Source organism: Myiozetetes cayanensis, unplaced genomic scaffold (assembly GCF_022539395.1).
Source record: "Myiozetetes cayanensis isolate MyiCay16 unplaced genomic scaffold, myiCay2020 scf17, whole genome shotgun sequence".
In the NCBI taxonomy this organism is placed as follows: domain Eukaryota; kingdom Metazoa; phylum Chordata; class Aves; order Passeriformes; family Tyrannidae; genus Myiozetetes; species Myiozetetes cayanensis.
The window spans coordinates 7,728,851-7,755,822 of NW_026087378.1; the positions used below are offsets into that span (position 1 = coordinate 7,728,851).

At 61.5% G+C, this 26,972-nt stretch overlaps 3 protein-coding genes across 9 annotated transcripts in view; 2 read left to right on the top strand and 1 right to left on the bottom strand.

Annotated features, from left to right (window-relative positions):
- Nucleotides 1-7,080, top strand: part of UIMC1 (ubiquitin interaction motif containing 1) — a 52,489-nt gene extending 45,409 nt beyond the window's left edge. For 3 of the 5 annotated variants that reach the window (XM_050311865.1, XM_050311864.1, XM_050311866.1), the window contains exons 10-13: nt 2,627-2,705; nt 4,228-4,348; nt 6,072-6,135; nt 6,584-7,080. In XM_050311865.1, coding sequence (XP_050167822.1) covers nt 2,627-2,705; nt 4,228-4,348; nt 6,072-6,135; nt 6,584-6,840 — 521 coding nt within the window. In that variant the 3' untranslated portion in view covers nt 6,841-7,080. Of the gene's footprint in view, nt 1-2,626; nt 2,714-4,227; nt 4,349-6,071; nt 6,136-6,583 lie in introns of those variants that run through there. The other 2 variants (XM_050311867.1, XM_050311868.1) reach the window with 2 other exon arrangements.
- A 930-nt stretch (nt 7,081-8,010) lies between these two features.
- HK3 (hexokinase 3) lies at nt 8,011-13,466 on the top strand. Of its 3 annotated transcripts, XM_050311990.1 has the most exons (20): nt 8,011-8,144; nt 8,259-8,402; nt 8,510-8,564; nt 8,638-8,800; nt 9,102-9,250; nt 9,409-9,528; nt 9,635-9,730; nt 9,815-9,914; nt 9,995-10,178; nt 10,349-10,504; nt 10,624-10,857; nt 11,045-11,349; nt 11,427-11,566; nt 11,720-11,839; nt 11,934-12,029; nt 12,151-12,250; nt 12,373-12,556; nt 12,630-12,785; nt 12,962-13,195; nt 13,325-13,466. In XM_050311990.1, the coding sequence occupies exons 1-20, from the start codon at nt 8,011-8,013 to the stop codon at nt 13,464-13,466; spliced, it is 3,012 nt and encodes a 1,003-aa protein (XP_050167947.1). The 3 variants fall into 3 exon arrangements, with proteins under 3 accessions (XP_050167947.1, XP_050167945.1, XP_050167946.1); XM_050311988.1 differs by lacking the exons at nt 8,011-8,144; nt 8,259-8,402; nt 8,510-8,564; ... (9 more) ...; nt 11,427-11,566; nt 11,720-11,839 and having other exon boundaries at nt 11,938-12,029; nt 12,158-12,250; XM_050311989.1 differs by lacking the exons at nt 8,011-8,144; nt 8,259-8,402; nt 8,510-8,564; ... (12 more) ...; nt 12,151-12,250; nt 12,373-12,556 and having other exon boundaries at nt 12,644-12,785; nt 13,002-13,195.
- Nucleotides 13,467-13,581: 115 nt separating this feature from the next.
- UNC5A (unc-5 netrin receptor A) lies at nt 13,582-26,584 on the bottom strand. The gene is made up of 16 exons (XM_050311987.1): nt 26,479-26,584; nt 18,414-18,635; nt 18,130-18,273; nt 17,950-18,053; nt 17,665-17,845; nt 17,384-17,551; nt 17,031-17,195; nt 16,759-16,947; nt 15,914-16,213; nt 15,736-15,823; nt 15,488-15,656; nt 15,171-15,404; nt 14,924-15,073; nt 14,666-14,830; nt 14,403-14,581; nt 13,582-14,200 (listed from the first exon to the last, which is right to left on the bottom strand). The coding sequence occupies exons 1-16, from the start codon at nt 26,582-26,584 to the stop codon at nt 14,035-14,037; spliced, it is 2,730 nt and encodes a 909-aa protein (XP_050167944.1). The 3' UTR covers nt 13,582-14,034.
- Between the last annotated feature and the right edge of the window lie 388 nt (nt 26,585-26,972).

Genomic DNA, 26,972 nt, shown 5'->3' on the forward strand with positions numbered 1-26,972 from the left:
TGTGAGAGGGGCTGTGTGAGAGGGCTCTGCTGGAGTCACCACATCCATCGCCTGCTGCTGCCAACACAGGAATCTGCTGGTTTCAGCCTGGAAGCGAGTCTTGGCTGCTACTGAGTACAGCAAATACTCTCAAGCTTTGTGACATACTTGATGCCTCTTACCCTCCATCTACATGCATCTGACATCTCGGTTCCCAAGCGAGCTCAGGAAAACGAGGATTTGGTATATCCCTTCCTCCCAAAGGCTCAAAAGCAGTGTGGTGCAGCTGTCAGTCTTCAGCAGCAGCACTGGTGTTGTTAAAAAGCTCCTGACATCGGTAGAAGTGGCACTGATACAGAAGAAAGAGTAAGGGAATGGGTGTAGAGGAATCTGCATGGCTTCTGAGAATGGACAAGATGCCGTGAGCCAGACACTAAAATATCCTGCTCGTTAGTGGCACAGCTGGCAACGAGCACAGGGAGGAAACTGGTGGGCCAAGCAGCAAGGTGAGTAGCTCAGTGGCTCTGGCATTGCAGCCCCAGGAGGTGCCTGAGCTGGGCTGATAGTGGGGCTGTGCAGGGGAGGGTTTGCTCCTCTCCCCCAGGGCGCACGTTGAAGCCAAACAGGCCAAGGATGACTTGTCAACCAGAAGAAATGCCGAGTGAGGGAAAAGGCTATTGTTGGACTACGGAGCGTGTCTGACCCAGCAAAGAGCATTGCATTTGGGAGAGTTACAAGGCTCCTGTCACACAGCAGGTCAGCCCTGCTCTGTGGTGGGGATTTTCCCTACGGCAAGTCTTTTCCTATATTCTGAACTCCCTTCTTGTGGGTGACTGGAGTGTTTTGGCAGGGGTTGTGCCTCACCAGCTGGCCCTGTTCTCTCTCCTGTGCTGCTGCTTCTAGCAACACAGCTGAGGGTCTTCCCCTGGGCAGCTGCAGAGCTAGTCCCAGACATCTCTAATGGGCCCATTATGCCAGATGTGTTCACTGCCTTTGGAAGAAAATAGAACTGATTAACACCTGAGCTGGTGCACAAGGCTCCCGAGACGGTGTTAAAGGAATATTAACGAGCGCACGCTGGTTTGGAGAGCAGTTCTCACTGTGCTGTCAAACACATGTGTTGGTTGGGTTCTTGGGAGGCTGGGTGGCCTGGGGGGTGGTCATCGTTACCAGCCCTCCTAGTCAGGCTGCCACTTTGAATCTGGGCCAGGCTATGTTAGAGACTTCAGTTACTGTGAGAGATGAGCTGTTGGTATCAGTCATCACCTATGAGACAATACCCACATCCTAGGAAACGCTCAAATTTGTTTCTTCAGTGTGGTTGTCTCCTGTCAGCCCTAACAGCTCCTGAGCACCTTGCAGTGCATTGCTGGTTGTGGCTGCAGATCAGTGATTGGTGCTAAGGGAAAGGCTGTGTTGCATCGTGGATAGATATTGGGGATGCCCAACACTTTGGAAATGGGGTTTTGCTAGAACTCAGATGAATTCCCTTTATTCTGCACGAAATTTTGTGCATTGCTTTCTTTATCACAGGTGATGTGCCAAAAAAAACAGGTTTGTTGTGCCTATACCTTGGATTCAGACTTTTTTTAACCTCAGTATGGGAAGCAGCTTCACCGAGCCGTAAAACAGCTCCCTGCATTGTCCCCTTAGCCAGCGTGCCTGAGAGCGCTTACTGTGACATCTGTTTTGGAGCTGGAGTCTTGAACGTCCCTGGTGAAGCAAGCTAAGCTATCTGAAATGTTCCCTGAGGATCTTTGCTGGTGGTATGTCAACAGGAATACTCTGAGAGGAATTCGACTGAAAGGGACAACACTCCAATATGCTCCCTGCAGATGCCTGCAGAGCCAGTTGGGAAAGGCTGCTTGGGCTTGCTGAGGGAACAGAAATTTTTGGACCCATCATCAGCTGCTCAGCTGGGATCTCCTTGGCTACCCGCATGTGTCGGAGCTGCTGGAGAGCAGCACTGCTCCTGGTAGAGATCGTCACGCAGGGACCCCCAGAGCTGGATATGGACAACAGCAGTGGTCACCCCAGTTCACGTGGGCCTTGGGAAAGCAATGACTGCGGGGCTAATTGTTGTAACCTTCACTTTCCGGTGTGAGCTGTGTCCCTCCCCTGAAAGGCTCTCCCTGCCACATCTGTAGAAGGGCTGGTGCCTCTGCACAGCCCCTGCCTCAGCTCTCCATGCCCCTGAGCTCACAGCTGCCGTGGTCCCTCCCTGCAGCAGGCACGGGAGCCTGGATTGGCAGGGAGCGGTGCTGTGCTGCTGGAGCAGCTGGGTAACGCTTCTCCCAGGCTATCGCGCTGCTGCGCGTCAGCTTTACAATTCCTGTAAACCACATACTGTCGATCCAGCTGTTTCTGGCTGAAGACTGGTTAGGTGTGAAATGGTTAGCTGGCTTCCAAGTCTGGGAAAGATAAATTCTTCAGTATCCCCAAGGGAAAAAAGGGAGACTTGGTCACCAACCTGTTCTTCAGGAAAGAAGACTCTGCTGGTCCTAGTCCAGTGTTCGTGTCTACCATCGCTTATGCTGCAACCTTGAGTAGAAGCAATGGAAACTTGTTGCATTCGGGCATGGTGTAGGGGTGATTTTGGGGTGGACAGTGGTACCCTCTCTGTTAACCCTTTCTGTTTTTCCTCCAGTGCTCACCCGGCGTCAGAGAGAGGCAAGAAATAAAGCTGCCAGTGGTGAAGGCAGCCCTTCATCCTCAGACATTGACAAGTAAGTAGGTATGCTTGCCTTGTCCAAGATTGTTTCCATGCTTACATTCTAGCTAGACTGTGGATGTCTTTATTTCTGTACAAATGCTGGCCGTTGGCTTTATAGCAGTGTTTCCCTAAGAAATTGCCTTCTGTCAGTGGCTCTTGTTGCAGTGCTGGCTATATTTAAACTGAAGCAAGAGGAATTTGCTGTTCTCAGATTGTTTATTTTTGCACTGATTTCCTTTCAGCCCAAATCCATGGTGGGTCAGGGGCGTGTGGCTGCTGGGGTGGAGCTGTAGCTAAAAGGGTGCTAACTCAGCTGGTTTCTAATGGGAGATTTGAGCTTGGTAACCCCAGGAAAAGAAGAGGCCAGGACATGGAGGCTGTCAACATGGCACCTGTAGTGATATTCTTAATTAAATTAGACTTTCAGAATAGCAGTGGCTTTGTTTAATCTCTTTCCATGCAGCCCCTCCTCCTGCCACCCACACAAAGCATCATAAGAGAGGATCTGACAGTAAAATCCTTGCTATGGAAGCAATTTTGCTGCTACAAACAGTGGATGGCAACATCACTAATGGAATTAGGCTAATTATAGAGAGGACAGCTTCTGTTTAGACACATTATCTGGGTAATCAGCACTGACTGGAAAGAAAATACGGGAAAAGTACTGCAGAGTTTTGCTCGATGGGGGCTCTCCATATGCATTTTAGAGCCTGGGGTGTTTCACTAAGAGAGTACCACTATCAAACTGAACACAATACTGCTGGGCTGGTCCCTGGGGGCTTTGTCTCTTCTTGGAGATAGTCCATTCCTGAATTCAACTCCCTTTCTCAAGATCCAGTGTCCTCTCCTACACGGTTTGGTCCCTGCAGACCGCAGTTTCCTGGTGTGGAAGCAAGTGTAGCTGTGTAAATCCATGCCTGACCTTCATCTCCTTTCACCCAGCATAATTTTCTTCCCAAGAACACTCAATTGTCCTGCATGAGCCTGGGCATCTTCTACTCAAATGAGGGGATTTGAGGAACAAGCTGAGCCAGCCCCCCAGCAGGAGCACGTGCTCTGCAATTCCTCTCCCTGCATGGCATGATGTAAAATGGAGACAGTGCAGAGAAAGACTTGATTTACTAGTCAGACAAGTTCATCCAGCCCTGGTAAAATGTCTCTCTGATTTAACACACTTGGTTTGCTTTTCAGGCAGAATTTAGCTCCCCTTTGCAAAGCCCGTGCACTTCATTTCTGTAGATTTTGACAGGGTGCTTTATGTCTGGGGAGAAATCAGTGGTGTTTGAGATAGTTAGATGAACAGATTTGATTACTGTCCCGCTGCTGCAGCAGCAGGATACAGAGGAACAGGCAGGGAAAACTGATAATCACTCAGTCTTTGCGATTGGTGCTGGCCCAACCCCACTGAGCGAGACTGGATTTGGTGACACATCTTCTCCGTGGCGTGGCCTGGAGGAGGAAAGTCACCGCTGGTGTCTGGGAGCCCGGTGCAGGGTGAATCCTAATGCAGTGCTCTGTCCTTTGCTGCCTGGCAGGTGTGAGAAGTGCTACCTCTGTAAGTCACTGGTGCCACTGCTGCAGTATCAGAGGCACGTGGACAGCTGCCTTCAGGCTGCTAGGCAAGCTCAGGGAACCAGGAGGCTGCGAAGAGCCAAGGTGAGGGGCGACCCTGTGTTACCGTCTCCTTTGCTTTGCGCTGGGTGTGGGGTTGGCTTGGCAGCAGGAGCTGCTTCCCTGGTTGACGGGGATGAGCTGACCCGATGTAGGATTGCCTGTCCCTGTGGGCCACTGTGGGCAGAGAACTCATTGCCCTCCTTCCCGCTACACTCGGCGAGAGCATGGTCTGGTCCCAGGGGTGAGCTAATCCAGCAGAGCTGCCAGTAACCTCTCCAGTGGGCAGGCAGCCAGGGCTGTCCTGCTGCCAGCCAGTGCGCCTCAGTCCTGCAGCCTTCCTCGGCTGAATGTCGATGGAGTGGGGGGCACTGCCAGGAGAACGAGCCTATCTGAGTCCATCCGCAAGTCCTTTCCCACAGGGGAGGCTTCAGAGACAGAACAGGGGGAATTGTGCTGGGAGCAAACCACAGCATCCTGGGAGAATTGTGTGTGAGTGAGTGCAGTGGAGGTGTGTGGAGTGTGGGGAATGTGCCTTGGTGGAGGAGGTGGGAGGCAGGAGCGTGGGTGGCAGTTGGCTCACAGTCACTTGTCAGGTGTTGGCCCCCACTGTGCTTTTTCCTGCTCGCAGTGGTCCCGGGGGAGCACAGAGAGGGTCCTTCCAAGGCCTTCCTGCTGGTTCCTGCAGGCAAAGCCCTAGTGCTGCAGCTTTGCCCGTGCTCAGAAATGTGATTCACGGCATGAAGATGCAACATGATGTCTTAGTTTTGTATAATCCCTTAAATCCATCACAGGCCTTAGCCCTTTGGGGATTCAGATGCAAATGATGAGATTTCTGGTTGATGATTTTGGCTGGGATACAGCCAAGCACTGTGTGGTTCAGACTACTGCAGGGCATGGCTGCTCCTGCATGTGACTGGCTCTGTGTGGGCTGTTTGACTCTGTCCCTGTGCCCCACACCTGGCTAGTGTGCGGGTCCTGCATGCAGGAAAGATGCTGGAGCCAGGCGGCTCTTTGGGATTGGCTTGGCAAGGCTCTGTGTTACCTCTGGCCCTGCCTTGTGCTAAAGTGGCAGCTCAGGTGGCAGCTCACTGAGGGAACAGGTCATGATTTGGCATGGGCCAGGCCATTGGAAAGCTTCCTAGTGGCTCTGTTGGGCTTGTGGATTTTTGCCATGGCCCATTTTGGGGTGCTTTGCAGCTCCAACCCTACAGCTGGGACACCAGTGCCTTCTAGAGTAGTTCTGGGGACTTTGCTGGGCCAGTGAGGCTCAAAGCAGCCAGGCTAAGTGGTCTTCTCTTAGCCTGCGTGACCAGCATGGCTGCATCTTCTCAGGGGCTGAGAGGGGGCACAAGAGGTGTATTCCTCATCTGGCTGTGCCCTGAATGAAGGCCTTTCCCTCCAGCAGCAAGCCTTGGGATGAACCTGCCCTTGGAGGCACAGTTCTGGGGGATGTGTCCCAGCTGTGGCAGAGCCCCCGATGCCCCCATTTCTGTTACAGCACCGTGCTCACCAGTTGGGCTTGGGGTTGGCTTCTTGCTCCCTGGCCTCCCTCCTTGCTGGGTTCTCCTTAATTAACTGCTTTCTTCTGCCTCTGCTTGAGCACTAGTTGGGCTGGGCACAGAACAGAGCCCTTCCTGTGGGTGACTGGAGGCCCTGGACATGCAGCATTTCCTCTTGTGCCCAGCCTGAGGGGGAACTTGTGCCCACGGTGCTATGGGGTTCCCTTGTGGCAGCACTGTGATGGTGTTTCTCCTCTCCTTGGCAGGACACTGGAAAGCAGGAGAGGGGCCTCCTCAGGATGCTGGAGCTCTCAGAGAGCAAGTCTGAAGGTGGGAAATGGCTTAAACTGCTTTTTGTGCCTGCCTGGCTGGGTTAGGAGTGCCTTTTTTCCAATTTTTCCTCTTTTGGTCCCTGCTTGGCCTGGGCTGTTCTGGGAGAGCAAATTTCCCTTGGAAGGGCCTGTGCTTCCTGAGCAGAGCAGGAGGCTGTGGGCTTAGCTGTCTGTCAGCATTCCCCAGTACACTTCCCTGCTTGTGCCCATTGGACCTGTGCCCACTAGACCTGCACCAGCGCCCTCGCAGGGATAGGGGTATGCTCTGAGCAATGGCACCAAGGCATGTTCAGCTTCCTGTGGGGTGTGGGAGGCTGCTGCTGTCCCTGTCTGTGCACCAGCACTTCCCTCCAGGGATCCAAGGACAATAGGAGATGGGTGGGGAGCCGTGCTCTCAGCAGCACCCGTAGCTCACACAGGAGGGCTGACATGTGCTCGTGTTGCAGGTGCTGACTTGGAGACCCCCTTCACTGGATTAGGAGACCAACAGTCCCCTCCCACTCTCTCAGCTGGAGCCAGCAGGGAGCCTGTGGCAGACAGCCCCATCTCCCTTCAACACCTTTCTTTCCACATCTCCCCTGCGAAACCTGGCATCTCCTCGGAAGCCATGGACAGTGTGATGGACTTGGAGCCTCGCGTGGCTCTCCATGCAGGCAGCCAGCAACAGACCAAAGGCTGCCGCCGGAGAAGGCACAAATTCTGAGGCTGGCGATGTGGCGGGGACCCCCAGCAGCATCTTATGACCCAGCAAGGGTCTCCTTGGCACTGTACCCCTGCTTCACCTGCAGCCTTTGTCTCTCCCACCCCCTTTTTGTATGTTTTATACGACCTGTGTGGGGAGCGCTGGGTGGAGAAGCGACTGTGTGTTTTATAGGTGCCTGTGCAGCTTTGCTCTCTGTTACAGAAATGGAAATATATTTATGTATGTTTTTATGAAACTGCAGCACCACGGCGGAGCTGTGCTGGCTTTCTCTGGGGAATGGGAGGGTGCTGGAGGGAGGAGAGGAGGAGCAGCAAACGGTGGGTCCCAAATCATGCTTCCGCAGGCCTGTCTGGGGGCAGGGGGGGGGGGGCTCAGGGACCCCTGGTCAGGAGGCTGCAGTGCCCCATGCTCCATGCAGCAACACAGCAGTGACATTCCCAGACGGGAGCTGCATAGGGCACCTTGGTGCCAGCTGACAGCCGCAGTCAGCGGATGCGGGGACCAGAGGAGCCACGGCCGCGGTGTCCCCGTGTCCTTGGTGCCTTCCGTGTCCCCAGGTGGCTCGGCCGTGCTCCCGCTCCCCGGGGCACCGCGGCTCTGCCTGCCCCGGACCGGGCCGTGGAGGGACCTGCTCCCCGGGAGCATCCTCACCGGGAACAGGGGCGAGGGGGACTGTGCTGCGTAAATAACGGGTCGAACTGGTGCGGAGCTAATTAAACTCCGAGCTAATTAAACTCCGGTCTTCCACCGGCGCTGCCGCCCGGCCGGGCACGGGGAGCGGCCCCTCCCGCGGGGGGCCCGGAGCGCCGCCGCTCATTGGCCGCGGCGGGCCCGGCCCGCGGCGGGCCGGCCAATGGCGGGGCGGGGTGGGGCTGTTGCCAAGGGGACGGCGGCGGCAACGGTCCCACCGGCCCCGCCGCCAACGGTCCCGCACCGGCCCCACACCGGCCCCGGCCCCCACGGGCTTAACATCGCCCCCACGGGCTTAACATCGCCCCCACGGGCTTAACACCAGCCCCGGCCCCCACGGGCTTAACACCAGCCCCGGCCCCCACGGGCTTAACACCAGCCCCGGCCCCCACGGGCTTAACACCAGCCCCGGCCCCCACGGGTTTAACATCGCCCCCACGGGCTTAACACCAGCCCCGGACCCACACCGGCCCTGCCGCCATGGGCAGTCGCAGCACCCGTCCCCAGTCTGGCCGGTACGGCGGGCCGGACAGCGCACAGTCGAGCCCCGGCTCCGCCGGCCGCCCACGGCGAAGCTCGGGCTCGGAAGCGGGGGGCAGCGCATACTCGGACCGGTGAGCGGCTCCTGCCCTGCGGAGGCCGCGATGGGGCCGGGGATGGAGCCGCGCAGGCTCCCCCAGCTCCCCGGGCTGTTGCAGGGGAGGGACAGCAGCTCCGGCCTCTTGCAGGTCTCGGAGACACCCTCGTCACGCTGGCCCGACGGGTTCACCCATGGCCGTAGTGGGGCACAGCTGCTACTTGCACCATCGCAGAGACAGTGGGCGGATGCTGCAAAGGAGCGATTCCCGATGGAGCATAGAAACAGAGGATAGGTGGGAGGCAGGCCCTTAGCACCATCGTGTGCCAGGGCAAGGACAGGTGTGAGTCCTGTCCTGTGGGCCAGTGCTCAGCAGGTGACATGCCACCTCCCTCCGTGCAGGTTCGCAATGACCCGTCTGGTGAACCAACAACAGGATTCTTCCCCCAGCACACCGGTAAGGTCTGTCCCTGCCCCAGGCATCCCCTGCCCTTCTCCCCTGCACCCCTGGCCTAATGCACTGTCACCAGGTACAACGAGCTCTGCGGGCACTCACCATCCCGCTGGAGAGGCTGCACATTATGAAGGGCCACATGATGCAGGCCATGCGCAGGGGGCTGTGCCGCCACACACATTCACGGGCCACCCTGAAGATGCTGCCCACCTACATCTGCGCCACTCCCGATGGCACCGGTAAGGCAGCCTGGCCTGAGGGTGGGCTGCTCACTACCTGAAGCGTCACCTCATTGGACTTGGTCCTGGGAGTGCTGGGGAGGGGTACACAGTTATGGAGTCCATAAGATGCCCCTCTGATAGTCCCCAGTGCATGGGGAGTGGCCAGGAGCTGGTTCCCTTGGCCCCTGTGAGGGTCTCAGGCTCTCAGGAGCCTCCTCCATGGGTGAGTGACTCTCCCTGGGATAGGCTGAGGAGCAGATTTTAAGGGATCTGCCACAGGAAAGGTCTCTGACCTGACACAGCCTGTGTTCCCCCATAGAGAAGGGCGACTTTCTGGTGGTGGAGCTGTGCCAGAACCAGGTCCGGACCCTGCTGGTGACCCTCTTAGGAGATGGAAACCTGAACCCACAGATGATGTACAAGACCTTTGACATGCCAGAGGACATCATGCGGGGCGAGGGAGAAGCGGTATGAAGAGGCCATGGCACAGGGTGGCTGTTGCTGGGCTACCCAGCACCATGGAGGCTTGGCAGGGCTCTGGACTGGTGCTGGAGCTCCAGGTTGCCTCCTACATCCTGGGTATGGGGTAAGGGGAGCAGCCCTTACCCCTAGTCATGCCTTTGCAGCTCTTTGACTTCATTGCACAATGCGTGTCCCAGTTCCTTGGTGACGCCAACAGCTCCCTGGAACATCTCCCCCTGGGCTTCGTCTTCCCCTTCAGCTGTCGGCAGACACAGCTGAACAAGGTGAGGGGAACAGCCCTGTCCCGGGCTCCTCCCCAGCACAGCAGCAGCGGGGAGAGGAGCCAGCTCAGTGTTGGAGGCCAATGGCTCTGCTGCATGTTCTCCACAGGCAGAACTCATCTCCTGGTCCAAGGGCTTCAGCTGCAGAGATGTGGTGGGGAAGGACGTTGTACAGTTGCTACAGTCGGCCATCAACAAGCAGGAGGTGAGGGACCGTGGGGTGGGGGGACCTGGTCAGGGCCTTCCCCCGTGGAGGGGCTGATGATACTCTCACTTTGCTCCTGGCCAGCTCTCCAACGTGGAAGTTGTTGCCCTGATGAATGACACTGTGGGCACCATGATGACCTGCAGCACAGAGGGAAGACCCTGTGAGGTGGCCTTGATTGCAGGTGAGCAGCGGGCACCCCGCGTGCCAGGGTGGTGGGTGCTGGGGGGGTGAGCTGGTGCTCATCCCCATCGCTCCCTGCAGACAAGGGCAGCAACTGCTGCTTCATGGCCGAGGCACATCTGGTAGAGACGGCAGAGGAGACCAGCGGGCGGATGTGTATCAACACTGAGTGGGGCCGCTTTGGGGACGATGGTATTCTGAGTGACATCCTGACCCCCTATGATGAGTGTGTGGACGAAGAATCCTCCAGCCCTGGGGAGAAGAGGTGCTCCATTCCCTCATCAAGGACAGAGTCCTTGGGGTTCCCCATCCATCCCTGAGCATGTCAGGCCCTAGCAACAGGAGCACACATTCCCCTGCAGTGCTCCTGGTTGCTCTCAAAGGGCCAAGGGGTGCTAGGGAGGCACAACTGACTCCCATGTGGACTGCATGCAGATTTGAGAAGATGGTGGGCAGCCTGTACCTGGGGGAGATCACCCGACACGTGCTGATCGCTCTAGCTGCTGAAAAAGCGCTCTTCACTGGGAGCAGTGTCGCTGTCCTGAAGGAGAAGGGTGTGCTCAAGACCCATCAGGTTCTGGAGATCATCAAGTGAGTGTCTGGGGACCAGGAGCTGCCGTGGGTGGGAGGATGGGTGTGTGATGGATGGGTGCCCCTGGTTGTGAGGTGTTGGACCCACAAGTGTTGCAAGGCTGTGCTCTGACTTGCAGCATCGAGGAAGGCACGGCTATGACCAAGAGGGCTCTGGAGGCTCTGGGGCTGCAGCCGAACGAGCGGGATTGCAGCCGGGTGCAGCAGATCTGCCGGGCGGTGGTGAGCCGCGCCGCCACGCTCTACGCCACTGGCCTGTCTGCTGTCCTCAGCTACATGTGCCAGAGCCGGGACATGGATCAGCTCCTGGTCAATGTGGGGGTGGATGGAGAACTGTACCAGGGCCACACCAGGTGAGAGGGTCATGCCCCCAGTGCAGGGGTAGTGGCCAGGAACTGGTTCCCTTGGCCCTTGTGAGGGTCTCAGGCTCTCAGGAGCCTCCCGCATGGGTGAGTGACTGTCGCTGGGACAGGGTGAGGAGCAGATTTTAGGCATCCCAGTGGGATGCCTCATGCCCTTGCTATCTTCTTCCTCTGGCAGGTTCGAGGAGATCCTGCTGAGTGTGACAAAGCTGCTGGCTCCTGAGTGTGTGCCCACTCTCTTACCCTCAACAGATGGGTCTGGGAGGGGAGCAGCCATGGTGACAGCAGTGGCTGTGCGCCTGGAGGCCCAGCGCCGTGAGGTGGCCGAGGTGCTGGCCCCGCTGCGGCTCAGCCATGATGACCTGGTGCAGGTCCAGGCACTGATGAGGCAGGAGATGGAACTGGGGCTGGGTCAGGAGACCCATGCCAATGCCTCTGTCCGTATGCTGCCCACCTATGTTTGTCACACGCCTGATGGCACTGGTGAGGGACAGGGGCATTGGGAAGTGGGCGCCAAGGAGGCCATGGCTCTGCTGATGCCCTGTGCTGGCTCTCCACAGAGCTAGGTGAATTCCTGGCATTGGACCTGGGAGGGACCAATTTCCGTGTGCTGGTGGTGCAAGTGACAGAGCAGGGCATCCGCATGGCCAGTGAGATCTACGTCATCCCAACTGCCGTCATGCAGGGCACGGGAGAGGAGGTGAGGATGAGGACCCACGGTTAAGGAATGGGGTGAGGGGGTCTGCATTGACTCCCTCCTTGCTGTCTGTCCATAGGGCTGGGATGGGGCTGGGAGAGTTCCCTGCAGTATTGTCCCAGCCTGGATCATGCTCACCATGGCCACAATCCACAGCTCTTTGACCACATCATTGACTGCATCATGGACTTCCAGGAGAAGCAGGACCTGATGACGCACACCCTGCCTCTCGGCTTCACCTTTTCCTTCCCCTGCCAGCAAGTGGGCCTGGATAAGGTGAGGGGTCAGCTCCAGCCCCAGGGGTATAGGAAGGACCCTGGGATGTGGGTGTGAGGCAGCTGCCTGGAGGCCGCTCCTGCCTCTTTTGCAGGCATTGCTGCTGACCTGGACCAAAGGCTTCAGTGCCTCAGGCTGTGTGGGGCAAGACGTGGTCCAGCTGCTGCGGGAGGCTGCCGAGCGCAAACATGTAGGCAATGTCCTGTGGCCCATCTCTGTCCCTGGGGTGCACCCTGCACCCAGGTGGTGCCAGCCCCAGGAGCTGGCTGGCTGCCACTAGGTTGCATGTGTCCCCATCTCCTGTTTGGCAGCACGCAGGGCTGAAGGTGGTGGCTCTGGTTAACGACACAGTGGGAACCATGATGTCCTGTGGCTATGAAGACCCCAAATGTGAAATCGGCCTCATCGTGGGTGAGGAGCACCTCTGTAACCAGGAGGTCCCCCATCCCCTCACCACCACCCCATCCTAAGTGGCATGGCAACATGCCTTTGCCAGAACTGCGGTGGGGGTGACACAAGCACGGGGCCCACAGGGACAGGGACAAATGCCTGCTACATGGAGGAGATGCGGAATGTGGGCACCGTGGAGGGGGATGAGGGACGCATGTGCATCAACATGGAGTGGGGGGCCTTTGGGGACAATGGCTGCCTGGACCACATCTTCACCAGCTTCGACAGAGTGGTGGATGACCAGACCATCAACCCTGGCAAGCAGAGGTGGGCAAGGGCCCTGGGGCAGACGGGGCTGGGAGTAGGTGTCTGTGCCCAGCTAAGGCTGTGCCTGGGGCAGGTTTGAGAAGCTCATCAGCGGCATGTACCTGGGCGAGATTGTGCGCCACATCCTGCTGGCAATGGCAGACAAAGAGCTCCTGTTCCACGGCAATCCCAGCCCCAAGCTCTACACCAAGGATATCTTCAAGACCAAGTTCCTCTCTACCATCGAGCTGTGAGTTCTGGGCTCCTCTGGATTCCCTGAACCCGGGGTGGGGGGCCGGAACCCCAGGAGAAGGGGCCATGCTACATTGATGGGCATAGGCAGGGTGATACCACTCCAGCCTATGGGATGGGGACAGTGGTGAGGACAGGGACTTTGGTGCTAACGGTGGCACTGGTCTGGGTCAGCAACGGGCTGGCCCCGCGGCAGATACGGCAAATCCTGCAGGACCTGGAGCTTGATGCCAGCTTCGAGGACAGTGTGCTGATGCGGGAAGTGTGCCATACTGTGTCCATGCGGGCAGCCCAGCTCTGCGCTGCCGGCTTGGCTGCTGTGGTGGAGAAGATGCGGGAGAACCGGGGCCTGGACAAACTGTCCATCACTGTAGGAGTGGATGGCACCTTGTACAAGCTGCACCCAAAGTGAGTGGGGCCAGGGGTGGCAGGAACCCACCAGGGACCCTTACTCTATGGCAGGAGTCTGGGGTGGGAGGCATGGGGTGAATGGGGTGGGGGACATAAGTCCTCACCCTCCCTTCCTGCCCCCCCCAGTTTCTCCCACTGCCTCCAGAAGACTCTGCGGAACCTGGCACCCAACTGCACCGTCAGCTTCATGCCATCAGAGGACGGTTCGGGGAAAGGGGCCGCGCTTGTGGCAGCTGTGGCCTGTCGTGTCACCGGCCCGGGGCAATAGCCATCACCATCATCATCACCATCACCATCACACCAATAAAGCGCTGTGCTCCACACCTCCGACTTCTGGGGGGGAACATGAGGGGCGTGGGGCAGCGCATGGCCGGGCACAGCCCCACGTAGCAATATATATCGAATTTATTTACATTCACGTCCGGCAGACCCCCCGCCCGCGGCACCGCTATGTACATAAGGCCAAGTGTAAATACTTGAATGCACTTAATACAGAATTAAAAAAACGGTCTTTACACAACACGGCACGGGGCCTGGGGCCGCCCGGCCCCACACGCAGACAGCACGACGGCACCGCACGCACGACGCACACCCAGCGCCCCCTCGACCCCCACCATGGGGCTGTGGGACCCCGGGGCCAGACTGAGCCCCGCTGCCACAGTGCAGGGGGACCTGGCTGCTGTGGGACACGGGCATCCCGCTCTCCCAAGGGGGCTAGGCAGCCCTCCCTGTGTGCTGGGGGGCAGCAGGGGTTTGGGGGCCAGCCAGGGCCCCCCCAGCCCCATGGCGGCAGTCCCCTGGGAGCGGAGTTTCCCGCCCCCTTTTCCCCGCCACACTCAGCACTCAGCCTCGGAGACGGCGAAGAGGGCCCCGTCCTGCTTGCCGATCTCGGCCACGGCAGCGGCCAGCTGTGAGAGGTTTCCATTGGGGAAGTGCCGTGCTTCCCACAGGTTGAGGATCATGGCTGTAGGGCTCGGCTTTGAGGCGAAGAAGCTGAGATGGCTGGAGGGGGACAGAGGGACCATGTTAGGGCACAGAGATGGCTCCACATGCTGCTTCTAGCCCTGTTCTAGACTCACCTTGGCCGGCATCCCGCTCCCAGGATCCCACAGCATTCCAGCAACCATCCATAGGTGCAGGATGAGGTCAGAACCCCTATCTACTGTGCCATCCCATCCCCATCCCTGTTCTCAGCCTGGGTCACCTGTCGAGGTTGAGCTTCTGTGCCAGCGTCCTCCAGTCGGCTCCCCGGGTGCCTGGCGGGTCCAGGCTGCTGATGATCTTTTGGCGGATGAGGAAGGGGATCTTGAAGGCACTGGGGCCCACCAGAGCTGGGGTGGCCACCTCATTGTCGGGGACCAGCCAGTCCGAAAACCTTGTGTCCTAGGGAGAGCACCGGCGGCAAGGGGGAGGGATGTGAGGCCATCCCGTGGTCACCCCCAGGAGTCCCCCTAGCCCTGCCCTCACCTTGGCGATGTTGAAGTTGACGGTGAAGCTCTGCCCGTCTCCCTCCACCTGCCAGACCCAGATCTTGCAGGCCAGTTCGCAGGTGCTGGTGCTCAGGCGCTCCAGGGTGAAGGTGCAGTGCAGGAAGGGCTGCAACCCACTCCAGATGTGATAGAAAGGGATCTCCTGCAGTGGGGTGATGGGAGGGAGGTGTCAGACTGGCAGAGACAGCCCTCCACATCCCCCTCCCCGTCCCCACACACTGGCCAGACTCCTCACCTGGTAGCTGGCGAGGAGCTTGCTCTTCCAGAGGGAGCTGGGCATGTCATGGATGGAGAGGCGCAGGTTGTGGTAGCTGTCCTTGAAGTGCAGCACCCGGGGGGCTCCAATCAGCTGCCCTCCCAGCTGCTTCTCCAGCTGGATCACCTCCTGCCGGCATGGGCAGCGGTCAGGCAGGAGGTGCCACACCCTGGGAGCACAGCCCTTGCTCCAACCTGGGATGGGCAGGGATGGGGACTCCTGGTACCTTGAGGACGTCCTGGGTGTCACTGAGGCAGTAGACACGGATGTTGTACTCGAGCGAGGGGCAGGCGGCCGGCGCAAACAGGACCAGCTTGAGGCGCTTGGAGGCCGCCATGCTGAGGGACTCCCCGACCAGGGCAAAGCGCCCCAGCTGCTCCGTGAACACGTAGCAAGCCTGTGCTTCCAGCTGGCAGTAGTACAGCTCCGTGCACGGCTCAGCGCCCAGCTGCAGCACGTCCTGCGGTACCCAGGCAGAGATGCACCTCGGCCACGGCCGTCCCCCTTCCATCCCTGAATCCCCTCATCCCTGTGGATGCTCACCTCCCACGTGCCCTCGCACGACTGCTTCTTCAGCCGGATGCTCCAGTTCTCGGCGCTGGCCTCCACGCAGTGCCCCATGGCCAGGATGGCGGGCCGGGTGAGGAGGACCCCGGGAGGGCCACAGCTGACGATGGGGCTCAGCAGCGTCTGGCAGCCAGCCAGGGGCAGCCTGGGGCAGCAACGGGGGCAGCTGAGTCAGGACAGACCCCCATCCAAGAGCCACATGCCCCGGCAGCCCCAGCACCTACCTCACCTCCTCCTGCTTGTGCAGGGTCAGGTACACCTCATAGATCTTCCCCCGGGGGATGGCATCAGGTGGGATGAGCAGGCTGATCCCTGGGTGGTAATGGGAGTGCAGGCAGGGAGTGAGCCCCATGAGGACCCTGCCTGCACTGGGCAATGCTCCGGATCCCCGTCCCACTGTACCTGTGTTGGGGATCATGAGCCGCCCCCCCAGGAAGTTGAAGGTGCCATAGGCCATGTTGTTGGTGCCGCGGGGCAGAGAGCGAAAGTAGCTCTGGGTGGAGAGTCGGGCCACGAAATCGGCGCCTTCAGCAGCAGGTGAGCTGTGGTGCAGCGTGTGCCGCCCGGCACCCAGCGGGCTCAGCAGGTGCCCATTGGGCAGCTGGAGCTTGGCAGGGCCATCCTGGCGGGGGCAGAGCGAGCCCTGGTAGGTCATGGTGGTGGTGCTGAGGTCGGGCTGGATGGTGAGCAGGCTGGGGTTGTCTGTGGCACAGAGCAAGCGACCGTGGTGCAAGGGCATGGTGGGAACAGGGGGTCCCCACCAGCAACGCAGTGGCACAGTCGGCCCCAGGGGGCATGGGGCACACAAACCCTTCCCCATGGCGAGGATCCTATAGGGCACAGCCACCCCTGGAGGTTGAAAGGGCACTGAGCCCCTGCCCCATGGTATTGACCCTTGGGATACAGTCACCAGTGGGGTCCTCAGAGCACATAGCAGCAACTCAGGGTGCTGTGTGTAGGGAACAGGGATACTTTAGGACACAGAGCCCTTGCCCACAGCCAGGGACCCTACATGGCACAGAGCACTGACCCCCTAGTCAGGGACTCTTTAAGATACCACATCTCTGACCCATAAGGCACAGAACCCCAGCTCAAGACTAGGTATCTCACAGGGCACAGAACCCCCACTCAGGGATGCCCTGGGGCAAACAGCCCCTGACCAATCCCCCTGGAGGTTATGGCCACCCCCAGGTCCCAAGGGACACCATGTCCCAGTGCGGTGCATTGTCCCTGCAACCCTTGCTCACCGGCCTTGCTGGGCTTGATGCTGACAGGCTGGAAGCCGGCGGTGAGGATGGAGGAGTCGGCCACATCAGCGTCCAGGCCCCCCTTCTTGCGGCAGTACACCAGCACCCCCACCAGCAGCAGCAACACCAGGCACACAGCCACGGCCACCAGTCCCACATACAGCGCCACGTCCTCTGCACTGCGGGCAGCTGTGTGGGGCAGGTGTCAGCACCCACAGCCACCTCCAGTCCCCCTTCCCAGGGGACAATCCTGCCATCCCTGCCACGCTCACCGTGGGTGCAGAGCTCGGAGGTGCAGTTCCGAGTGTCCAACTCGGGGCCGTGGCAATCCCGGCCCCCGTTGCGTGGCGCTGGCTCTGAGCACTCCCGGCTGCGCCAGTGGGTGCATTCGGCCCCGCACTCCGACCACTTGCTCCACTCCGACCAGGCACCATCCACTGTGGGTACAGCTCGAGGTTACTGCCCCGCTGCCACCCCTCTCCCCTGCCCCAGGGCCGGCAGAGACGGACACACAGGGGAGTTGGAGGACAAGACAGCCGGTGGGGACAGGGACCTCAGTGGGCGCAGTGGGGAGTGCAGCATCTGCACAGTGGGGCAGTAGTGGTGCCCTGGGCAGGGCGGGTACCTGGGCAGAGGGTGGTGCAGGCGGTTTTCTGCACATTTTGACCCTCACAGAAAGCCCCCCCGTTGAGGGGTGTGGGGTTGGTGCACGTCCGGCTCCGCTTCTGCCAGCCCCGTCCACAGCTGGTGCTGCAGCCTGACCACTGCGTCCACGTCGACCAGCCGCCATTCACTGGGTGGAGAGGGACCCGTCAGCGCCCTGCCGTGAAGTGGACGTGGGGAGGGACAGGACGGGGAGGGTGACACTGGGGCAGCGTGGCAGGGACCAGCATAGCAGGGCTGTACCATAAACAATGATGGCAGCAGAGGAGCTGCGGCGACGGGCCACGATGTTTTTAGCCACACAGGTGTAGTTGGCAGTGTCAGCCAGGCGGGCCTGACGCAGCACCAGACTGTGCTCTGGTGTCACGTAGACATTGGCGTCCAGCGCCGGATCCACCAGCTCCTCGTTGCGCAGCCACTCCACCTGCAGAGCACAAGGACATCACCATGTGCCTTGTGGGAGCACACATGGCATCCCCAGGGACAAGGGGTACTCTCATCCTGCCCTGCCTGGCAGCAGGGACTCACCTCGGCAGGGGGGATGCCCTCGGGAGGGCGGCATGGCAGCACGATGCCCTGCTCGATGGAGACCTCCCTGGCTGTCGGCTCCTGCTCAAAGTTCTTGCGCAGATCTGGGGAGGCACAGGGGTGAGGGGTGGGGCCAGGCCAGCGCCCCGCTGCCCATCTGGGCACCCGCAAGACACTCACAGGCGATGCGCACAAAGGCTTTCTGGCTCTTGGTGGTGCCGGAGGAGCTCCAGGCCACGCACTGGCACCAGTACTCCTCCAGCCCAAAGATCTTCTCCACTTGCTGGCGGGTGACCTCGATGTGCACCTCCATCACCGGCAGCCCTGAGACCAGTTGGCAGCGTGTCAGCAACAGTGTGCTGGGAGCAGTCCCCACAGCCCCAGCCCCATGCAAGGGTCACCAAGGGTAGCACACGTGGCTCCCCGTGAGGTGGACCGGCACTATCCCTCCCGCCAGCACTCACCAGTGCTGCGGTCAGTGCTGTGCTGTGTGACGTGGTCACCTTGGTGCACCCACTCGCCGTTGCACTTGAAGTAGATCTGTGTGGCAGGGGTGGCACGGCAGGCCAGGCTCACTGCCTTGTTTTTCACGATGTAGACGTCCTCTGGCTCCAGCTGGAAGTGTGGCAGCAGGTCCGGGGATGCGCCGGATGCCGGGTTGGCCACAGTCGCGCTTTGCTGAGCACCTGCATTGAGATGGGGCTTGGCCACCTCCAGCGTGCCCTGGCTGGGCCATCATCCACCCCAGCAGGCCCCTGCTGGTGGTCCCATGTCTCACCACCGTCCCCCCCGCTGGCGACACGGCAGCCCCCTCCCATCCCTGCCATTCATCAGGGAGAGCAGCCGCACGGTGGCTGTGCCTGCTGAACCCGCGCCGATCCCTCATGTCCACACTTAGTGCTAATGAAAAGGAAATGTAGTGTGACCAACAAGGGCCATCGCTCACGCCTCTGGGGCGCCTGCCACCCCCCTCCCCAGCACACTGTGAGGCCTCAGCCAGGGACCACATCTTGCCCTGGAGCACCCCAGAGTGTCACAGGGATGCTGGGCAAGTGGTGGGGACACAGCAGGGTGGCACAGCAGTGCACCCTGTCCTGTGCCCCTGACATCCACGCTGGCATGGCACGTGGGGGCTAGCTGTCCCCAGGGTGGCAAGGATGGCTCAGGGCTGCACGCTTGTCCCACTGTGGGGACAGCGGTGCTGGGGACATGGCATATGGCACAGCCTCAGGATGCCCACAACCCCCATCCCAGACGTGGCCAGGTGTCCCCCCTCCCCCCACCCCACCGGCGCCTGCTGCAGAAAGAGTTAATAAACCAGGGCCCTAAATAAGCATTTGATTAACAAACGATAAAATAGCGATTGTGTCACTGAATGAAGCTGTAATTGCTGCTGCTAATTGGCTGGTTAGGATTTAATAAGCAATTAAATGGGATGGAATGCGCAGTAATTAAGTGCCTTCGTTTGGCAACCACCAGCCATTCCCCATGTGCCCATGGGACCCCACTGCCCATGCCCACCCCATCTGGCTCCCGCTTGGCACAGCCGCCTGTGCCATGGGGACACAAGGGACATGGGGATCCCTTGGGCCCTGCCTGGGTCTCCCAGGGGAACTCCAGGCCCTGCTGCTTCCGCCCAGCTGGATCAGACCCCTCGGAGCCAGGGAATGGGTGCCAATGAACCTGCCGCGATGCCCGCCGGGACAGGCAAGGTGCGGCAGCTAATTTACGCGGGGAAGATAAACGGCGACCATAACGCGCCAGTTATTACCCCATCAGCACTTTTACAATGTCACTGGCAATTAATTTAATTAAAACCCCTGTCTAGGATATACAGGCATTTCATATTTCACTGGTTTAACGACCCCCCCCAGCCCCAGCCTGGGGCCAGCCCGGGGGGTCACGGCGCGGACAGGCGCTGCGGTCCCCGGCGCGGTGCCGTCCCTGGCGCTGTCTGCGGCACTACTCGCTGCATCACCCGTGGCTGCACTGCTGTGCCCTCTGCTCGGGCACTCCTGGGTGCCCACGCTGCAATACCCACGCTGGCACAGGGGTGCTGCATAAATAAACCCAATTTATTTGTGAGATACCATATTTGCTGTTGCACAGCACCACAGCTGCCTCCCACCCGGGTGGCTGTGGCAGGCATGCCAGGTGAACTGTGCCGTGGGACCGGTCTTTTAATCACATGTGAAATGAGTACAGCAATTCCTGAGCTGTGTGGGTATCCATCACAGCTGAGTGGAGGGCCACAGGAAACCCAGGGCCAGCAGCAATGGGTTGGGGAGGCAGGATGGGCACGGAGCTCCTCCAGCTGCCCACCCAACCAGGGTGCTGAATGCCTTGTGGGAAGGATGGGACCATGGGCACCAAAAGGATCTGGGGATGTGCAGCGAGTGGCAGAGCCAGGGTGCTGCTGCCCAGCCCTGGATGGGATGCTGTCCTGCTGCTGAGCACTGTGCCAGGCACTGGTGGGGCCCTGTGCTGTGGTGAGGACATGGATAGAGCCATGTGGCACAGCTGGGAGACTAGAGCTGGCCTGGAGCCTCATGAGGGAGCAGAAGGCTGTGGTCTGGTTGTCCCATGCACCACGAGCACCCCATCAATGACAAGCACCCCACACACCCTGTTGCCATCCAGTGCACCACAGCCACCCCACACTTTACGGCTCTGCCAAACACCACAGGGATTTCATGCACTGTGGATGCCCAACACTCTGTGGGCATCACATCCCATGGGCACCCTGTGCTTTGCAGCCACCCACGTGCACTGTGGGCCCCCCATATTCTGTGGCCCCCCCGCCCCCCGCAGCGTGGGCCCCCCCCCAGCCCGTGGGTGCGGGCGCGGCGTGGGCGCCCCGTGGGCAGCGGCCCCCCACGTGGCGTGTGCCGGCTCCCGCATCGGCCTCGCGCTCACCTGCCGCTGCGTTGCCATGGAAACAGGCGAGATGCTTATGTCACCTTGGCAAAGGGAACCGGGGAACTTCGGCGGGATCGGGGACCAGGGAGACGGGGACCAGGGGGATGCGGGACGCTGGGTTCCACACACCCTGTGCCCTTCCCCAGCCATGGCAGGGCACAGCCTTGGCCGCTCTCCCTGCAGTCAAAAGGGTGACTGCGAGTGCAGTTTGCTCCAGCACAGATAAATCCCTGCCAGTAAAGTCTGTGCATTAAGCAGGGCTTTAATAGCAATTATCCCCCACACACACGTGGGCTAACGAGCGGCGCCTGATGAAGGGGACAGGGCGGTGGGCTGGGGAGCGGGGCTGCACCACCCACCTCAGGGTGCAGAGGGAATGGAGACACCCTGCTGTGGGCTCTAAGCACCTGCCCTCACCACCCCAACACTGTGGGACCCCCAGCTGCTCCCAGTGCCCTCCTCATGTACAGAGCTCCCCCTGCTCCCTGTGCCCCACCGCTGCCACCCCAGGTGACCACACAGCCTCTCACTTTAGCACCTGCACCTCCACAGCAGCAGAAACACCAGGTGTACTGGTGTTACTGGGCAAGGAGAGACTGCCCTGCACTGCATTGCCCAGTGTTGTGGGGCACTGATAGGATCCGCTGGATACCAATGGGTGCTCCCAGCCTGGTCCCTCTGGTCTTCAAGGGGCTGATCCTGCCCTGGTGCCAGTGCCATGGTCCCCAGCAGCGCCTGGAGCAGCATGCTGGGTGTCTCGGTGCCTGCCGCAGGGAGACACTGGAAGGAAGGTCAGGATGTTCTTGGCGAGGAGAGGCTGCCCACGGGCGGCTGCGGCAATGCCAGACCAGGCACCAGCACACTGGTGGGTGCCTGCCTGGCACAGCTGCCCCTGCGAGGGAGCAGGCAGCTGCCTACAGTGGGACAGTGCTCTGATAGTACGAGTCTGCCCTGAATGCTGCTGCCCACCATCAACCCTGATGGGGCATCCTGCCTCATCCTCCCTCTGTCTCCACCCCCTGCATGCACCTCTGCCTGCTGCTGCCACTTTGGGGGTCCCCACAGTGGTGTGGGGGACTGTGACACCAGCACCTGCCTCCACCACTGTGGCCCCCTCTGTGGACCTCCCTGAATCCCTGTGGGCTCTGCAGCCTGCAAATTTGCTCCCAGCTGGTGCCCCATCCATCGTGTCCATGCCAGGCCTGGTACAACATTAACATGAAAGATTTCCTTGCACTTTGCTGGTGCCTGGCCTGTGCCCCAGCAGCAGGTAATTAAAGCAATAATTGCTGCTGATTGCACTGGCCTTAACGAGGGAAGGGTGGGCATCAGGGGGAGGGCAGAGGGTGCCCATCTGTGCCCAGGGGAGCCTGGGGATGCCAGCCCTGCACACGGGGGTCCCCATCACTGGCAATTTTCTCTCTGCAGGGTGCAGAGAAGGGAACTGGCACAACTTGACACAATCAAAAAGCTTGTCTGAGGCTTTGAGCCGGGCACCATCCTGCCGGGAGAGGTTGGCTCTGAGCCACGATGAGCCAGTTCTGCCTCTGGGAGACACCCAACCATGGGCCACGGCATTGCCCAGCACTGCCCAGCTGCCCACAGCTGCTCCAACCCTCACCTGGGGCATCAGGACATGAGCGAAGGCTCTCCCCGCACCCACCTCCCCGCCCCACACAGTCCCACGGCAACGCCAGGCTGGTGACAGTGCCAGCCCCGGCTGGGCAGGGAGCCAGCAGGGTCGGATGCCAAAGCCGGGTAGCAGGGCCTGGCTCCCGGCCAGCCTGGCGCGTGCTGAGCACCGGGGACAATGTGACGATGGGCACATGATGCCAACGCATCCCCCACGCTCCAGTGGGCACAGTGCCCCCAGGGGTGCCCCCCCCGCCCTAGGACCATGTACCCAATATCCCAACATGTCCCCATGAGCCAGCACTGTCCTGGCCCTGCTGGCGTGTGCCCCACGTGTGCCAGCCCCACGGCCACGGGGGAGGCTGAGTGGGGGTGCCTGTCTCCCGGTGAGTGCCTGGCAGCGTCTGGGCGCTGATGAAGCAAGCGCTGGTTATGAATGAATTAGGCGGGTTTGCATGACAATGGAGCTGCCTAATTACAGATTTGAGTTGATACCCCTCTCCCCATTACATGCAATTAGCATGTGCTAGGGTGGGCAGGGCTCCCAGCGCCTGCCTAGGGCTGCACGCCCTGGCCGTGCCCACGCTGTGCCTGCACATGGCCCACGCTGCCCTGCACCCGGGGTCTGGGGACAATGGTGCCAGTCCCAGCAAAGGCAGCCAGGGGTGGCAGCCCCTCCCCAGGGACCACCTCTGCCTACCTGAGGGCTACCAGCTCTGGCACCCACTGCAGGACACTCTTCCACCAGGCACACACAGAGCCAGGGCTGAGAGGGAAACTGTTCCCCACCAGCCCCAGAGCTCTGCCCCAGAGCCCCAAAGCCCACAAGACTCTGTGTGCTGGCAGGACCCATGCCAAGCCCTGCCAGCCCCTCTCAGCAGCACTGCACGGGGAAGGGGTCCTGTCATGGCCTCTGCTCAGTGGTGGATGAGGCTCTAGCCCAGCCTGGCACTGAGATGGTGGGGGACACATGAGCAGCCCAGTCCCACGTGCGGGGGCTCTCCCTGGGGTCGCAATCCCAGGAAGCCGAGTGTCTTTCCTGACTCTCTTTTAACTGACAGTGAGAAGCAAACGCCCCGGCTGAGCCCTGGCCCCGGCAGGAGGAGTGTCAAGGTCACCCTTAGTCCTGCATCCACCGGAGCAGGCAGGGGAAATGGTTGCCGGGCCAGTAAGGCCCCTCTGTCCATGCAGTAGTCCCAGGTGCTAGGGTCCAGCCCTGCAGTCTCTCCCCCTCATACCCACAGTGGCACATGGTGGTGACCGCAGCCCCAGCATCTCACAACCCTGTGGCAGCAAGGGCTGGGTGAGGGGTCTGGAACCTGAGACCCCAGTCCTGCAGGAGCCCTGGGCTAAGCAGGGTCTGAGGCCCCATGAAGAGCTGCAATCTGCCTGACACCCACTTGGGAGCAGCACCCAAAGTGCAGGCTGACAGCAGAGTAACTGGGCAACTGGGACTGATTGGATGAGGACGGGGTCCCAGTGTGCCCAGTATGGAGCCAGCCCACCCCAGCATGCACACAGGAAAACACGTGGCACATGGACCAGAGATGGTGCTGAGACCCAGAGCGGTGCTGGCACCGAGGGTAGGGGATAGCAGGCCATCCACAGAGCCCAGTCCTCAGGCCATCATTCCTTATGCACTGGCACCAGTTACAGGGTGGTCTCGTGTGCTGCCGGCCACCCAGGTGGGGCAGGCTGTGAGAGGCCCGTGGTGGCTCCAGGGGTGCCCAACCCCTGGCGGCTCCATCAGCGCCCCTGTTCCCTCCTGCAAGCACCTGCCAGGCTCCCCACGGTTTGATGTAGTGCCAGCCCCGCGTGGCACTGAGCCAGAACAAACAGCCCTGGGCAGGCTGCGTCTGCCGCGTGCTCGTGCTGACAGCCAGCACGGAAGCTTCCTGGTGCCCGGTGTGCGCCAGCCCTGCCCACCACCCTGCCCTCCTGCCCACCCCACAGAGCCACCAGTGCCCGGCCAGGCACACATTGTGGAGTGCTGTGCGATGCAACAATCTGGGGTGCCGGGCTGTGGGGCACTGCACTGGGGAGTGCAGTGGTTGGGGGCTGTCTGCTGGAGCCTGGGGGTCCCTGGCAGACCAGTGAATCCAGCTGCACCTCGTGGCTTGTGCAGAGTTAGAGTAGAGCCCATGGCCCCAACCAGAGGAGCTGGGACAGCAGCTGCTGTTGGTGCTGTAGGTCACACTCACCAGGGCAGGAGATGCACTAGGGTCTGGCACTGATTGGAAAGGTGCCACAGCACTGCTGGACCAGCAGTAGCTCTCAGGAAGGACCCTGCTCCTGTGCCCTTGCCCCCCATCCAGTGGAGCAGTCGAGCAGGGCAGGTCCCCACCTCGGCATGTTGCCCCTCACTGCTGTCCAGGGGTGAGCCCCAGTCCACTCTGTTGCCCTTGCCCTTCCCCTGCAGGCACCAGGCACAGTGGGCACACCAGGGATGCTGCTCCATCAGGCAGTTAGGGACCCTTTGCCTGGACAATGGGGTTCCCCATCCCCAGCCTGTGCCTCGGTTCCCTAGGGGAGGTGAGCCATGCCATGCCGTGCCATGCCATGCCAGGCTGGAGAAGAGGCCCAGCCCTGTCTGCGCTGAGCGGCGTCCGTGCAGGTGGCTGGGCTCAGTCGCGCCGCGGCCGGCTGTGAGCTGCCTGCCAAGCAAGTGGTGGGGACCAGCACCAGCACCACACCGCCTGAACCGGCACTGGCACCGCCGGGCCCCCCACACTCCCATCGCAGGGTTGGCATGAACTGCTCTGGTGCACCCCCCGCCCCTCTGCCCCCATCTCCATCCATCACCACGTCCCCATGGGTGCACTACTCCATGTCCAGCTGGGGATCAATATGACAGCACTCTCCATACGGGATCCCCTGCATCCAAGGGGTGCCCACCCACCGCGCCAGCTCTGCAGTGTCCCCCTGCAGACGGGGCCACGCTGAGAACGCAGGGTCCCTGGGGCTGCCAGGACGGCTGTGGCTGCAGCCCCCCCAGGTGCCCACTGTGCCCTCCTGGCACATCGAGGGGAAGGGACGTCTCTGGTGTCGGCAGGAGGGTCAGTGGGCCGGGACCCCCAGACGCAGAGGGGGGGTCTCCCACCTCGGACTCCCCGCAGAGCGCACGTCCAGCTTCGCGCAGCTCCCCGCCCCCAGCCCGGTCCTTTGTCTGCAACCGCCACTTCCCGGCTGCCGTGACACCTGCCAGTGGCCGCCAGCCCCGGGCATCCATCGTACCCGCGGCCACACGACCCCCGGACCGGCCCCCGGGGCAGCCCAGCCCCGGGGGTCCGCCCGGCCGCTCCTCCTCCCTCCGGGTCCTGCCCGAGGGGGCAGCGCCGGGGGCAGCCGGGCTCCGGACCGTCCGTGTCTGCAGCAGCACCGATACAGCCCCGCATCCCACCCGCGTCACGGCCACCCACGCGCATCCCCGCGGCGTGACAGCACCCCCGGGCTATCCCGTCACCGCGGTCCCCTGTGTCCTGGCCAGGTGATGTGGACGGCAGGGACTCTGTGCCAGCGGCAGGGATGCTGTGCGTGAGGAAGGGCTGCTGCGCGTGAGGCAGGGATGCTGCGCGTGGGGCAGGTGCGCTGCGGACACCCGTGCCCGGGGCTGGAAGGGTCCCGGGGGAGCGGAGCCGTACCGGCTAGGGGACTAGTGCCAGCCCCCCAGTGCGGGCAGCGTCCGGGGCAGCGCGGGCTGGGCACGCGTGTACGGCCACGCTCGGGCACGGGGTGGAGGGCGGCAATGCCTGCCGTGGAGCGGAGGACACATCCCCGGTCCGGGAGAGCGCCCTGCCAACACCCCAGGGTCCCACAGATCGGCGAACGGTTCCCGTCCCCGGGAGGGCACCGGCGCTCCGCAGGACGCCCACCCGCCGCCGCTCCCCAGGTGACCTTGCCCGGCGCCCAGTCCCGGTGCCGGTCCCCCCCTCCTCCCGCCCGGAGCGCGGTGCCCGCGGGGGGCGTGCGGTGACTCACCGGCGGCGGCGAGCAGGGCAGCGGCGAGCAGGGCACCGAGCGGCCCCGGCGCGGCGGCGGCGGCGGCGGCGGGGGGGGCCCGGCGGCGGGGCGGCCGCGCACCCATGGCGCGCCCCGCGGAGCGCTGCGGGGCGAGGGAGCAGGGCGGGCCGCGCTCCGCGCCGCCCTCAGCGGGCCATGGCGCCCCCGCCACCGGCCCCGCCGCGGCTGCCGCCCGCCGCCGCGCCGCTCCCGCTCCGCCCGGGCGCCGCCAATGCAGGGCAGGGCGCGACCCGCCCGCGGAAGGGACGGCGCAACAGCTGGGCGCGCCCCCGCCGCCGCCCCCCGCCCGCACCGCCGGCACCGCTCCCCCCGCCGGCGCTGCACCCTCTCCTGTGCACACACCCGGGCCGCCGCGGAGGGTCCGCACCGTCCCCGAGCGCAGCGCAGCGCAGCGCGGCATCCCCCGGTTTGCATCTCCCCGGGCACGGTGCATCCCCCGGCAAGGCATCACC

Coding starts and splice junctions, on each gene's coding strand:
- HK3 (XM_050311990.1), top strand. CDS start 8,011: ATGGGCAGTCGCAGCACCCGTCCCCAGTCTGGCCGGTACGGCGGGCCG. Junction 11,567..11,719: donor TGCAGGGCACGGGAGAGGAG/GTGAGGATGAGG, acceptor CACAATCCACAG/CTCTTTGACCACATCATTGA. Junction 12,030..12,150: donor AGGCTGCCGAGCGCAAACAT/GTAGGCAATGTC, acceptor CCTGTTTGGCAG/CACGCAGGGCTGAAGGTGGT.
- UNC5A (XM_050311987.1), bottom strand. CDS start 26,584: ATGGGTGCGCGGCCGCCCCGCCGCCGGGCCCCCCCCGCCGCCGCCGCC. Junction 18,054..18,129: donor AGCCTTTGTGCGCATCGCCT/GTGAGTGTCTTG, acceptor GTGCCTCCCCAG/ATCTGCGCAAGAACTTTGAG. Junction 17,552..17,664: donor TGCTGCCATCATTGTTTATG/GTACAGCCCTGC, acceptor CTCTCCACCCAG/TGAATGGCGGCTGGTCGACG.